At 50.9% G+C, this 14,946-nt stretch overlaps 1 protein-coding gene across 1 annotated transcript in view; it reads left to right on the forward strand.

Moving 5' to 3' along the window:
- Nucleotides 1-14,946, forward strand: part of GATD3 (glutamine amidotransferase class 1 domain containing 3) — a 149,240-nt gene that overhangs the window by 65,224 nt on the left and 69,070 nt on the right. Inside the window, exons 2-4 of the mRNA XM_069760391.1 lie at nt 8,370-8,422; nt 13,449-13,559; nt 14,136-14,255. Coding sequence (XP_069616492.1) covers nt 8,370-8,422; nt 13,449-13,559; nt 14,136-14,255 — 284 coding nt within the window. The remainder of the gene's footprint in view (nt 1-8,369; nt 8,423-13,448; nt 13,560-14,135; nt 14,256-14,946) is intronic.

The following is a 14,946-nucleotide window of genomic DNA, read 5'->3' on the forward strand; positions in this document are numbered from 1 at the left end:
CCCTGTCTTGCGTCAGCCGGATGTTTCTCTTCCTTTTCAGGTTGAGGTTGACGCTTCTGAGATTGGGGCAGGGGCCATTTTGTCACAGAGGAATTCTGATGGTTCCTTGATGAAGACATGTGCCTTCTTTTCCCGAAAGTTTTCGCCTGCGGAACGCAATTATGATGTCGGCAATCGGGAGTTGTTGGCTATGAAAAGGGCATTTGAGGAGTGCCGACATTGGCTTGAGGGAGCCAAGCACCGCATTGTGGTCTTGACCGATCATAAGAATCTGATTTACCTTGAGTCGGCCAAGCGGCTGAACCCTAGACAGGCTCGGTGGTCCCTGTTTTTCTCCCGTTTTGATTTTGTGGTCTCATATCTTCCAGGATCTAAGAATGTTAAAGCGGATGCCCTCTCTCAGAGTTTTTTGTCTGATTCCCCTGGAGTCCTTGAGCCGGTTGGTATTCTTAAGGAAGGGGTGATTCTGTCTGCCATCTCCCCTGATTTGCGACGGGCGCTTCAGGAATTTCAGGCTAATAAACCTGACCGCTGTCCTGTAGGGAAGCTGTTTGTTCCTGATAGATGGACAAGTAAGGTAATTTCTGAGGTCCATTTTTCTGTGTTGGCCGGTCATCCTGGGATTTTTGGTACCAGAGATTTGGTTGCTAGGTCCTTTTGGTGGCCTTCCTTGTCGCGGGATGTGCAATCTTTTGTGCAATCCTGTGGGACTTGTGCCCGGGCTAAGCTTTGCTGTTCCCGCGCTAGTGGGTTGCTTTTGCCTTTGCCCGTCCCGGAGAGGCCTTGGACGCATATTTCCATGGATTTTATTGCGGATCTTCCTGTGTCCCAGAGGATGTCTGTTATCTGGGTGGTTTGTGACCGGTTCTCTAAAATGGTCGATTTGGTACCTTTGCCTAAATTGCCTTCCTCCTCTGATTTGGTTCCATTGTTTTTTCAACATGTGGTTCGTTTGCATGGCATTCCAGAGAATATTGTGTCTGACAGAAGTTCCCAGTTTGTTTCCAGGTTTTGGCGGGCCTTTTGTGCTAGGATGGGTATTGATTTGTCTTTTTCTTCGGCGTTCCATCCTCAGACAAATGGCCAAACTGAGCGAACTAATCAAACCTTGGAAACCTATTTGAGATGCTTTGTGTCTGCTGATCAGGATGATTGGGTGACTTTTTTGCCGTTGGCCTAGTTTGCCCTTAATAATCGGGCCAGTTCGGCTATTTTGGTTTCGCCTTTCTTTTGTAATTTTGGTTTCCATCCTCGTTTTTCTTCAGGGCAGGTTGAGCCTTCTGATTTTCCTGGTGTGGATTCTGTGATGGACAGGTTACAGCAGATTTGGACTCATGTGGTGGACAATTTGACGTTGTCCCAGGAAAAGGCTCAGCGTTTTGCTAACCGCCGTCGGTGTGTTGGTCCTCGGCTTTGTGTAAGGGATTTGGTCTGGTTGTCCTCTCGTCATGTTCCTATGAAGGTTTCTGCCCCTAAGTTCAAGCCTCGGTTTATTGGTCCTTATAAGATTTCTGAGGTTATCAATCCTGTGTCTTTTCGTTTGGCCCTTCCAGCCTCATTTGCCATCCACAATGTTTTCCATAGATCTTTGTTGCGGAGATATGTGGTGCCCGTTGTTCCATCTGTTGATCCTCCTGCCCCGATGTTGGTTGAGGGGGAGTTGGAATATGTGGTTGAGAAAATTTTGGATTCTCGTTTTTCGAGGTGGAAGCTTCAGTATCTTGTCAAGTGGAAGGGTTATGGCCAGGAGGATAATTCTTGGGTTGTTGCCTCCGATGTTAATGCCGCCGATTTGGTTCGTGCTTTTCATTTGGCTCGTCCTGATCGGCCTGGGGGCTCTGGTGAGGGTTCGGTGACCCCTCCTCAAGGGGGGGGGGTACTGTTGTGAATTCCGCTCTTGGGCTCCCTCCGGTGGTTGTAAGTAGCATTTTTGTGAGTTCTGCTCTTGGGCTCCCTCCTGTGGTTTTGAGTGGTATGGCTGCTTCTTGGATTTAGCTTCTGCAGCTGTTTTCACTGATCGTCTTCTTGGCTCGGCTATATTAGTCTGGCCTTTTCTCTCATTCATTGCCAGTTGTCAATTGTTCCTGCCTGGAGTCATTGTTCTTAGGATTTCCTGACACTCTGACCAGCTCTGCAAAGCTAAGTCCTTGCTTGTCTTTTTGCAGTTCACTTGTTGTGGACTTTGTTGATCAGCATTTTGTAGTTTTTGCTCTTTTGTCCAGCTTATCAGTATGGATCTATTCAGCTAGCTGGAAGCTATGGGCAGCAGAGTTTGCCCTCCACACCTTTAGTTAGGTGTGGAGACTTTTTGCATTTCTCTGCGGTGGACTTTTTCTAGTTTTTATTACTGACCGCACAGCGTTCTGTTGTGTACTATTTCTATTTAGCTAGAAGTGGCCTCCTGTGCTCAATCTTGTTTCATACTACGTATGTCATTTCCTTCTCCTCTCACAGTCATTACATGTGGGGGGCTATCTATCCTTTGGGGATTTTCTCTGAGGCAAGATAGTTTTCCTGCTTCTGTCTTTAGGGGTAGTTAGCTCTTAGGCTGTGTCGAGGGGTCTAGGGAGTGTCAGGTACCCCCCACGGCTACTTTTAGTGTTGTGTTGAGCTTAGGGACTGCGGTCAGTATAGCTACTACCTGCTCAGAGCTAGTCACATGTCGCTCCTTAATCACCAGATCATAACAGGAGACGCTGGAGCATGCGCAGTACGGGACTTGGAATGATTGGTCCTGGGCGATTGGCTGCATGAAGCTGAAGATCAAGCGTCACTATGACAACGGAATGCGGCATTTTGATTGGTGAAAGGATTGTTTACATCAATAATGGACGCTAGAAAGTTTTGGCATTTACTCCCATATATTGTAGGTGGATGACTGATCAGAGGATGCGTTTGGTGCCCTTTGAAGGTACTTTTTCAACCCAAGACCATGTGAAGTGTTTTTATATTTGATATGTGAGGTTTTTTTCCTCCATAATTGTTTGTATATGCTTTTGTATGTATTGATTGGTGTTTGTTAATTAGGGGGTGGTGTTTATACTATTTAAGTGGGATTAAGGCAATTTGTACTGTGCTTGATAAAGATCATTGGGATCGAAACGTCGCCACAGAAGGCACAATAAAATATGATTTCATTTCACCAATGTGTGAGGCAACGTGTGAGCCTAGGGCAGGGCAGGGCTGCTGTATGTGTGTACAGCAGCCTATCAATCACAGAAACACAGAAAGAATGGCGCACGTAACCCGGCGCACGGCAACAGTGGTGGTCAGCCACGTACCAATATCAAAGCAAAAGAGGGGAGAAGCCAGCGCTGCCTATGGTTAAAACGTAATACATAAAGTGCAAATGCACATATTAATTTCTGATTGTATTTCAATATGAGACATTTAGCAAACAATTGATCAATTCTTTGAGCCACCCCTCCTCTTCACGGCAATCTCATAATGGGGCAGTCCTACTCTACGTTTTTTATATTCACTGTGCCATAAAGGCCTCCTAAACGAATTAAAAGCAAGACCACGCCTGCCCTGCCCTAGGTGCTGTTTAATTATGCACCTGCGTCTCAGCCTGTCTCACCCTTTATCTGAGGTGCTGGCTGGGCAGTGTGGAGGTTGGACCTGAAATGTCTATGCCTGGACCTGGTCAACCTTTATCCTCGCTTGCCCCTCTGGCGCCATGGGAGTGATTCAGAAATGCTCCAGGTACAGCTTGCATTTAATGTGGTCTTGCTTTTAATTAGTTTAGGAGGCGTTTATGGCACAGCGAATATAAAAAACATAGAGTAGGGCTGCCCCATTATGAGAATGCCGTGACGTGGCGGGGTAGCTCTAAGAATTGGTCAATTGTTTGCTAAATGTCTCATTTTGAAAATACAGTTAGATATCAATATGTGCATTTGCACTTCATGTATTGCGTTCTGACCATAGGCAGCGCTGGCTTCTCCCCTCTTTTGCTTTGACAGTTCAAGATGGACGTGTTGTTTCAGTAGTTTTGAGGCATAGGCGAGAAGTGATATAGGGCGATAGCTAGATGCAGAGGATGAGTCAAGAGAGGGCTTTTTGAGAATAGGTGTGATTGGGCATGTGTAATGCTTGAGGGGAAAGCACCAGTTGTTAGTGATAGGTTGAAGAGATGGGTTAAGGTTGGGATGAAGACTGTGGTGAAGTTTGGGATGAAGTCAGATGGGATCGGGTCAAGTGTACCGGTGGTGAGATGTGATCTTTAGATTAGACTGGAGAGTCGATCTTCTGTAATGGTGGAGAATTTGGTTTTGGAGGAGGCGGGCTGAGCAGTTAGGAGGAAGGACTCTGGGGGTTGTCGACTAAAGCTGTCTCTGATTTTACAATATCAATCTTCTGCTTGAAAAATGAGGCAACGTATTCAGCTGAGATGAGTGGAGAGGAAGGGTGTGCAGGGGGATCGGAGGAGAGAATTAAAAGTGTTAAATAACTGTTTAGGGTTGAGAGTAATGCTACTTTATCTCATCTCCATTCATATCCTTTGTCAATACTGAATGAAGGACGCTTGTTAAGTATAAAAAGAGGTTACATGCCTCTATAGAGCGAGACAGCCAAATATTCTGCCAAGACATCCAAACATCCAGGGGACTGTACAGGACTGCTTCCAATACATCATGGCTCCATCACAAGGGACACAGATCTATCATTCTACAGGAAACAACCTAGGGGACCTCGGCCCCGGTTGGAAGAATACAGAGCTGTTTCATTGTCCATCTCTGATCCATGGATACATTTGAAGAAAGCCAGGTTTGGGACCCGCCGGTTGCCTGGCTCCATGGAGATGTTCGTAGAATCCAGGTTGTGACCCTCGGGTCAACTGACCTTGTACATCAATGGACTGTCATTTTCCTGCACTTGTTTTTCCTCTTCTGTGTGTGTGTATCACAGGTGGGGTAGTCAACCCTGTGAGCTCTGCGGAAGGGTGAGAGTCTAATGTACACCATTTGGGGGTATTTTGCTGGGACTGTTCTTTGTGTTATCAGTCTGTTTTGTGGTTCAATAGACTATTGCCACACTGTTTTGCCCTCACCCTGTGTTGTCTGTGTAGGGTTATGTCCATGTTAAAGGAGAGCAGGCGTTCGGCGGGATGATCCCTCATCCATGCGGTTTCGGCTAGTGGATCGTGGCTCCCACCGACCTCGTGTTTCCACAGTGGTCTCAATGCTGAGCTTTAGGTGAGCGTCCTACAGGACGAGTTACTTCATATACTCTAGTAATATGGGTATGTAAAGGACGATGTAGTGTTCCAGCAGGACAACAACCTGAAGCATACGGTGAGATTGGCAAAGAAATTATACAATGACAATGAAGTAGAGGTGCTGGATGGTCCTCACAGTCCCGTAAAGGTGAAGAATAAGCTGTATACAGAGGTGACCAGTGTGTGCCAACATGGGGAATGTGAAGAACAGACCTGGGATCAGATATCAGACAACACGTGTGAATCTGATTGAGAGCAGAAGGATTCAGGCCGTGGTGACAAAGGGGGATTTACAGCGATCTGACGAGAATCTGCAGAACTCATCATATGCTAAAGAGCCGCAAGTAACATTCATGTGCGAGAAAGAAAAGATGACGGGAGTCTCAGGATCGGAGCCGAAGTGGATGGTGAGGCCTGGAGCCCGGAAGTCAGAAGGTCAGAGCATTGTTACACTGCTGCTCCTCACTGTTTGAAGCAGCTTCAGCCTCATCCAGGAGGCTGCTCCTCACTGTGTGCTCCCCCCCCCCCCCCGGGCCATACAGTGACTTCACCAGCAGAATAGTGAGTGCAGCTCTGGAGTATAATGCTGGAGGTAACTCAGGAACAGTAATGTAATGTATGTACACAGTGACTGCACCGGCAGAATAGTGAGTGTAGCTCTGGAGTATAATACAGGAGGTAACTCAGGATCAGTAATGTATGTACACAGTGACTGCACCAGCAGAATAGTGAGTGCAGCTGTGGTGAAATATGAATATATATAGATCTATATGTGTGTAGGGACAAATGTCTAGGGTTATATGTGTGACCAGTGATAATGTAACATCTGTCCTGAAGGCAAGTCGCATCTAGGTGTTAATAGGTACTTCCTTGGGACTAGTAGAAATTCTGTCTCCATATCTCACCAGGAGGTCTTGCTAGGGCTGAAAAGAAAAGCAACATTTGGCACCTTCTAGGTCTTGGAGGGGAGATGCTAATTGCGGCCTGAGGGAAGCTATCCCTGGGAACCATCTCACACGTGTCTCCAGAGGAAACTAATATATATTTATTAGTAGAGCGGCTGTGCCCAATCAAACAGACCGCAATTATGATATTAACCTGGCAGGCCGGTCTAGAAACCTGACCTCAGACCAAAGTTATAAATTTAGGCTGCAGAAAGAGAATTGTGTTCACATGATGGGGGCAGCCTGAGAAGCTGAAGTGATCGAATCTACCTTCTTCCTTCCCTCAGGGAGCAGAAAGCAACTACCAGTTAGATAATTTCTGTAAGTTTTCTCCTGTTTATTTTGACATTGTTTGCATAAGTTGTATGTCTTTTTATTACCATATTTTTATACCTTTTTCTTATTGTAAGCATTGAACTTTTTGCTGTTAAAGTATAAAACTTTAACAAGTTGAACCTTGAATGTTCTAAAGGAATCCATAGCCTAAGGTGTGTGAGCCTTATGAGTGATAGACATATTTTTATTAGTATTATTATTAGTTCCAGGACTCATCGCCTGTGTATTCGATGAGTGGTGGCAGCGCGTATGGGCGGGTGTGTGGCCTGGGTCAGTGTGTTATTTATGCTCCCATTGCAGCATAGGACAGAGGTTGAATGCTGGACTGAGAGTGGGGAGATAGATTAACCCTTGCAGGCACAACCCCAAGTCACGTGTGTTATGATCTGGTGGCCTAGGAGCAGCATGAGACGTACTCTGGAGAAGGTGGTACCTGTACTGAACGCAGACCCTGAACTTAACAACACAACTAGAAGTAGCCGTGGGATGTACCTAACGCTCCCTAGACATCTCGACACAGCCTGAGGACTAAATACCCCTAAAGATAGAAACGGAAAACTATCTTGCCTCAGAGAAAATCCTCAAAGGAAAGACAGCCCCCTACAAATATTGACTGTGAGAGGAGAGGGAAATGACATACGCAGACTGAAATCAGGATTTAGCATAGGAGGCCATTCTAGCTAAATAGAAAGTATAGGACAGAGTACTATGCGTTCAGTATTAAAACACTAGAAAATATCCACCACAGAAAATACAAAACTCCACATCTGACTAAAGACATGGAGGGTATATCTGCATCTCCAGAGATGCCGCTTGGCTGCAAAAAATCCTTTCACAGACAAGCTGGACAAGACAAAACATGAAAATGCACAGACTATAAGGTCCACAGCATGTGGACAGCAAAAATAAAGCCAGGACTTATCTTTGAAGAAAAGCACAGCAAACAGGAGAGACCAGAAAAGGATGTGAATCCTCCAAAAACAATGGACAACTGGCACTGACTAAAGGATCAAGCAGGACTAAATAGCTGAGTTCAAATTGCAAAAAGTGAACACACCTGATAGATGCTGCGATCCACAGACAGCAGCACTACCACTCATAACCACCGGAGGGAGCCCAAGAGCAGAATTCACAACACACGTGTGAGAGCAGGCACGTGACGAATAAGTGACACCACGGAGAAGGGATCCGTGACAGCAGCTCTGGATATAATACAGGATGTAACGCAGGATCAGTAATGTAATGTATGTACATAGTGACTGCACCAGCAGAATAGAGCGTGCAGCTCTGGAGTATAATACAGGATGTATCTCAGGATCAGTGATGTATCTCAGGATCAGTAATGTATGTACACAGTGACTGCACCAGCAGAATAGTGAGTGCAGCTCTGAAGTATAATACAGGATGTATCTCAGGATCAGTAATGTAATGTATGTACACAGTGACTGCACCAGCAGAATAGTGAGTGCAGCTCTGAAGTATAATACAGGATGTAATTCAGGATCAGTAATGTGATGTATGTACACAGTGACTGCACCAGCAGAATAGTGAGTGCAGCTCTGAAGTATAATACAGGAGGTAACTCAGGATCAGTAATTTAATGTATGCACACAGTGACTGCACCAGCAGAATAGTGAGTGCAGCTCTGGAGTATAATACAGGAGGTAACTCAGGATCAGTAATGTAATGTATGTACACAGTGACTGCACCAGCAGAATAGTGAGTGCAGCTCTGGAGGTGTTAGTTTATCTTTACTCTCGTGTTTTGCCCTGCAGTAACCTATTGTGTGTCCATTGCTCTGTCTGCAGCTTTTTATCTGCTTTTCTCCTCCACTTTTGCACTCACTCTCTTCCTTTCTGTTTCCTCAGGTTCTCTCCGGTTGCGGTGTCTACGATGGAACTGAAATCCATGAGGCTTCGGCGTAAGTGTGATCCTGCCGGGTGCTGGACTCCTGATGATGAAGCCTTCCTTCTTTTATTGGATTTCTCATTCTGCAGCTGCAGAGCTGAAACCCAACTGTATTCCCTGCACTTGCAGTGTCTGCACAGGCCTCGGTTCTGTGCAGTTCTGTCATTTCTCATATCATCACTGCTCCCCTTTTGTGTTGCTGATAACAATCACCACAGACCCGTCCTGCACTCACTGTGCTTCTCACACAGCAGGTCTAGATGTGACTAGAGTAGAAGACCTCACCTGCTGCCCTAGCTGTACCCCCGATGTGCTCCACATTGTTCCTTCTCTGTCCTCCTTGCTGTGCCCCCGATGTGCTCCACATTGTTCCTTCTCTGTCCTCCTTGCTGTGCCCCCCGATGTGCTCCTCGCTGTGCCCCCCGATGTGCTCCTCGCTGTGCCCCTCCCAAGTGCTCTTTGCTGTGCCCCTCCCAAGTGCTCCTTGCTGTGCCCCACCTATGTGCTCCTTGCTGTGTCTCACCTATGTGCTCCTCGCTGTGCCCCACCCATGTGCTCCTTGCTGTGCCCCCGATGTGCTCCTCGCTGTGCCCCTCCCAAGTGCTCCTTGCTGTGCCCCACCTATGTGCTCCTCGCTGTGTCTCACCTATGTGCTCCTCGCTGTGCCCCACCCATGTGCTCCTTGCTGTGCCCCCGATGTGCTCCTTGCTGTGCCCCACCCATGTGCTGCTCGCTGTGCTCCTCACTGTACCTCCGATATGCTCCTCACTGTGCCCTTCCCAAGTGCTCCCTGCTGTGCCCCACCTATGTGCTCCTTGCTGTGCCCCTCCCAAGTGCCCAATGCTGTGCCCCTCCCAAGTGCTCCTCGCTGTGCCCCACCTATGTGCTCCTCGCTGTACCCCTCCCAAGTGCTCCTTGCTGTGCCCCCGATGTGCTCCTTGCTATGCCCCACCTATGTGCTCCTCGCTGTGCTCCACCCATGTGCTCCTCGCAGTGCCCCACCCATGTGCTCCTCGCTGTGCCCCCAATGTGCTTCTCGCTGTGCCCCACCTATGTGCTCCTCGCGGTGCCCCACCCATGTGCTCCTCGCTGTGCCCCACCCATGTGCTCCTCGCTGTGCCCCCGATGTGCTCCTCGCTGTGCCCCCGATGTGCTCCTCACTGCGCCCCCGATGTGCTCCTGGCTGTGTCCCCGATGTGCTCCTTGCTGTGCCCCCGATGTGCTCCTCACTGTGCCCTTCCCAAGTGCTCCTTACTGTGCCCCACCCATGTGCTCCTCGCTGTGCCCCCGATGTGCTCCTTGCTGTGCCCCACCCATGTGCTCCTCGCTGTGCCCCCCAATGTGCTTCTCACTGTGCCTCCGATTTGCTCCTCACTGTGCCCTTCCCAAGTGCTCCTTGCTGTGCCCCACCTATGTGCTCCTTGCTGTGCCCCTCTCAAGTGCTCATTGCTGTGCCCCTTCCAAGTGCTCCTTGCTGTGCCCCACCTATGTGCTCCTTGCTGTGCCCCTCCCAAGTGCTCCTTGCTGTGCCCCACCCATGTGCTCCTCGCTGTGCCCCACCCAAGTGCTCCTCGCTGTGCCCCCCAATGTGCTTCTCACTGTGCCTCCGATTTGCTCCTCACTGTGCCCTTCCCAAGTGCTCCTTGCTGTGCCCCACCTATGTGCTCCTTGCTGTGCCCCTCTCAAGTGCTCATTGCTGTGCCCCTTCCAAGTGCTCCTTGCTGTGCCCCACCTATGTGCTCCTTGCTGTGCCCCTCCCAAGTGCTCCTTGCTGTGCCCCACCCATGTGCTCCTCGCTGTGCCCCTCCCAAGTGCTCATTGCTGTGCCCCTTCCAAGTGCTCCTTGCTGTGCCCCACCTATGTGCTCCTTGCTGTGCCCCTCCCAAGTGCTCCTTGCTGTGCCCCACCTATGTGCTCCTTGCTGTGCCCCTCCCAAGTGCTCATTGCTGTGCCCCTTCCAAGTGCTCCTTGCTGTGCCCCACCCATGTGCTCCTCGCTGTGCCCCACCCAAGTGCTCCTCGCTGTGCCTCTCCCAAGTGCTCCTTGCTGTGCCTCTCCCAAGTGCTCCTCGCTGTGCCCCTGATGTGCTCCTCACTGTTTCTCCCATGTGCTCCTCGCTGTTCCCCTGATGTGCTCCTCACTGTTCCTCCGATTGGCTCCTCACTGTTCCTCCGATGTGCTCCTCACTGTTCCCGTGATGTGCTCCTCACTTTTCCTCCCATGTGCTCCCTCGCTGTGCCTCCGATGTGCTCCTCACTGTGCCCTTCCCAAGTGCTCCTTGCTGTGCCCCACCTATATGCTCCTTGCTGTGCCCCTCCCAAGTGCTCCTTGCTGTGCCCCACCCATGTGCTCCTCACTGTGCCTCACCCATGTGCTCCTCACTGTGCCCCACACATGTGCTCCTTACTGCGCCCCCGATGTGCTCCTCGCTGTGCCCCCGTTGTGCTCCTTGCTGTGCCCCACCCATGTGCTCCTGGCTGTGCCCCCGATGTGCTCTTTGCTGTGCCCCCGATGTGCTCTTTGCTGTGCCCCCGATGTGCTCCTTACTGTGCCCCACCCATGTGCTCCTCGCTGTGCCCCCGATGTGCTCCTTGCTGTGCCCCACCCATGTGCTCCTCGCTGTGCCCCCCGATGTGCTTCTCACTGTGCCTCCGATGTGCTCCTCACTGTGCCCTTCCCAAGTGCTCCTTGCTGTGCCCCACCTATGTGCTCCTTGCTGTGCCCCTCCCAAGTGCTCATTGCTGTGCCCCTCCCAAGTGCTCCTTGCTGTGCCCCACCCATGTGCTCCTCGCTGTGCCCCTCCCAAGTGCTCCTTGCTGTGCCCCTGATGTGCTCCTTGCTGTGCCCCACCTATGTGCTCCTCGCTGTGTCCCATCCATGTGCTCCTCGCTGTGCCTCTCCCAAGTGCTCCTCGCTGTGCCCCTGATGTGCTCCTCACTGTTTCTCCCATGTGCTCCTCGCTGTTCCCCTGATGTGCTCCTCACTGTTCCTCCGATTGGCTCCTCACTGTTTCTCCCATGTGCTCCTCGCTGTTCCCGTGATGTGCTCCTCACTTTTCCTCCCATGTGCTCCTCGCTGTTCCCCCGATGTGCTCCTCACTGTTCCTCCCATGTGCTCCTCACTGTTCCCCCCATGTGCTCCTCACTGTTCCTCTGGTGTGCTCCTCGCTGTTCCCCTGATGTGCTCCTCACTGTTCCTCCCATGTACTCCTCACTGATCCACCAATGTGCTCCTCACTGTTCCTCCGATGGGCTCCTTGCTGTTCCTCCGATGTTCTCCTCGCTGTTCCCGAATGTGCTCCTCGCTGTTCCTCCCATGTGCTCTTCGCTGTTCCCCCAATGTACTCCTCACTGTTCCTCTGATGTACTCCTCAGTGTTCCTCTGATGTGCACCTCACTGTTCCTCCGATGGGCTCCTCGCTGTTCCTCCAATGTTCTCCTCGCTGTTCCCCGATGTGCTCCTCGCTGTTCCTCCCATGTGCTCTTCGCTGTTCCTCCCATGTGCTCTTCGCTGTTCCCCCAATGTACTCCTCACTGTTCCTCTGATGTACTCCTCAGTGTTCCTCTGATGTGCACCTCACTGTTCCTCCGATGGGCTCCTCGCTGTTCCTCCAATGTTCTCCTCGCTGTTCCCCGATGTGCTCCTCGCTGTTCCTCCCATGTGCTCTTCGCTGTTCCTCCCATGTGCTCCTCGCTGTTCCTCCAATGTGCTCATCACTGTTCCTCCGATGGGCTCCTCACTGTTCCTCGGATGGACTCCTCCCTGTTCCTCCAATGGGCTCCTTGCTGTTCCTCTGATGTGCTCTTTGCAGTGCCCCTGATGTGCTCCTTACTGTTCCTGAAATTAGTTTTGTGCTGTTCCCACGATGTACTCCTCGCTGTTCCTCCGATGGGCTCCTCACTGTTTCTCCAATGGGCTCCTTGCTGTTCCTCCGATGGGCTCCTCACTGTTCCTCCAATGGACTCCTCGCTGTTCCTCGATGAGCTCCTCGCTGTTCCTCGATGTGCTCTTTGCAGTGCCTCCTGATGGGCTCCTTACTGTTCCTGAAATGAGCTTTGTGCTGTTCCTCCGATGTACTCCTCGCTGTGCCCTCCAATGTGCTCCTTTCTGTGCCCCGATGATCCAAGCTGTGCCTCCCTATGTGCTCCTCACTGTGCCCCCTGATGTTCTCCTTGCTTTTTCTCCAATGTGCTCCTTACTGTTCCTTCCCATGTGCTCCTCGCTGTTCCCTCTGATGTGCTGTTCCCTCATAAGTGCTCCTTGCTGTGCCCTCGATGTTCCTTTGATGTGCTCCTCACTGTGCCCCCTGATGTGCTCCTCACTGTGCCCCCTGATGTGCTCCTCATTGTGCCCTCGATATGCTCCTCACTGTGCCCCCTGATGTGCTCCTCACTGTGCCCAGGATGTGCTCCTCACTGTGCCCCCTGATGTGCTCCTCATTGTGCCCCCTGATTTGCTCCTCACTGTGCCCCCTGATTTGCTCCTCACTGTGCCCCCTGATGTGCTCCTCACTGTGCCCCCTGATGTGCTCCTCATTGTGCCCTCGATATGCTCCTCACTGTGCCCCCTGATGTGCTCCTCACTGTGCCCAGGATGTGCTCCTCACTGTGCCCCTGATGTGCTCCTCATTGTGCCCCCTGATTTGCTCCTCACTGTGCCCCTTGATTTGCTCCTCACTGTGCCCCCTGATGTGCTCCTCACTGTGCCCTCTGATGTGCTCCTCACTGTGCCCCCTGATGTGCTCCTCACTGTGCCCCCTGATGTGCTCCTCACTGTGCCCCCTGATGTGCTCCTCACTGTGCCCTCTGATGTGCTCCTCACTGTGCCCCCTGATGTGCTCCTCACTGTGCCCCCTGATGTGCTCCTCACTGTGCCCCCTGATGTGCTCCTCACTGTGCCCCCTGATGTGCTCCTCACTGTGCACCCTGATGTGCTCCTCACTGTGCCCCCTGATGTGCTCCTCACTGTGCCCCCTGATGTGCTCCTCACTGTGCCCCCTGATGTGCTCCTCGCTGATTGCTCGCTCTGCGGTATTACAGGATTTTGGTTCACCTGAGTCGTGCCGGAGCTAAGGTGGAGATCTTCGCCCCCGACGTCCCTCAGATGCACGTGATCAACCATAGTAAGGGAGAAGCCGCACAGGAGAGCAGGTACCACAGCCGACAGGACTGCCCAGTTACCGCAGCTTCGGGGGTGGCCGGAGGATAATACATCATTTAACAGCAGAAGAGTGAGTGCAGCTCTGGAGGTGACTGGATGATAAGACACGATGTAACAGCAGAATAGTGACTGCAGCTCTGGAGGTGACTGGATGATAAGACACGATGTAACAGCAGAATAGTGACCGCAGCTCTGGAGGTGACTAGATGATAAGACATGATGTAACAGCAGAATAGTGAGTGCAGCTCTGGAGGTGACTAGATGATAAGACATGATGTAACAGCAGAATAGTGAGTGCAGCTCTGGAGGTGACTGGAGGATAGCACATGATGTAACAGCAGAATAGTGACTGCAGCTCTGGAGGTGACTGGAGGATAAGACATGATGTAACAGCAGAATAGTGAGTGCAGCTCTGGAGGTGACTGGAGGATAAGACATGATGTAACAGCAGAATAGTGAGTGCAGCTCTGGAGGTGACTGGAGGATAGCACATGATGTAACAGCAGAATAGTGAGTGCAGCTCTGGAGATGACTGGAGGATATGAGCTGAGCTGTGTTGCCTGCAGGAACGTTTTGGTGGAGTCGGCTCGGATTGCTCGCGGGGACATCACAGCCTTGTCACAGTTGAATGCTCGGGATCACGACGCTGTTATTTTCCCAGGAGGATTTGGGGCAGCGAAGAATCTGTGAGTATGGGGGGTTCTTCATTGTGATCATAGCTTTGTGTTTTCAGCACATAGTTTTTTACTTTCTCCATCCTTCGCTCCTCATGGTTTCGCCTTCGTCCGATGCTCCTTCAGGTGCTCCACACCTCGTGTGGTTTCTCACTAGTTTGCCCCTTTACTCCTGTGGTATCTCTGCCGCCAGCTCTGTCTTCTTTTGTCCGGAGTTGTGCCCTTCCCATCGCCCTCTGCACTCCGGTGCCTTCTGCTGCGATGTGCAGGGGTGCGATGTGCGGGGGTGCGATGCGGAGGTGCGTGAGGCATCAGTGTTGTGAATTCTGTGGCAGAGCTCCCTCCTGTGGTCACAAGTGGTACTTCGGCTGATTCTCTCTGGGAGCTTCCGTTTGTGGAGGAAACTGGTACTGCTGCTTCTGAGTTTCCTTCCTCAGGTGATCTGGTGAGGTCGTTAGCTGCTTCTCTACTTAACTCCACCTAATGCTTTGATTCATGCTTCCTGTCAATGTTCCAGTGTTGGACTTGTGTTTCTCTGGATCATTCCTGTGGCCTGCTGCTCTGCATAGCTAAGTGCTTCTTTGCTATTTGTTGCTATTTTTTCTGTCCAGCTTGTCTATTTGTTTTGCTGGAAGCTCTGGGACGCAAAGGGTGTACCTCTGTGCCGTTAGTTCGGTACGGAGGGTCTTTTTGCCCCTTTGCG

The sequence above is a fragment of the Ranitomeya imitator genome, chromosome 3, assembly GCF_032444005.1.
Source record: "Ranitomeya imitator isolate aRanImi1 chromosome 3, aRanImi1.pri, whole genome shotgun sequence".
Lineage (NCBI taxonomy): Eukaryota > Metazoa > Chordata > Amphibia > Anura > Dendrobatidae > Ranitomeya > Ranitomeya imitator.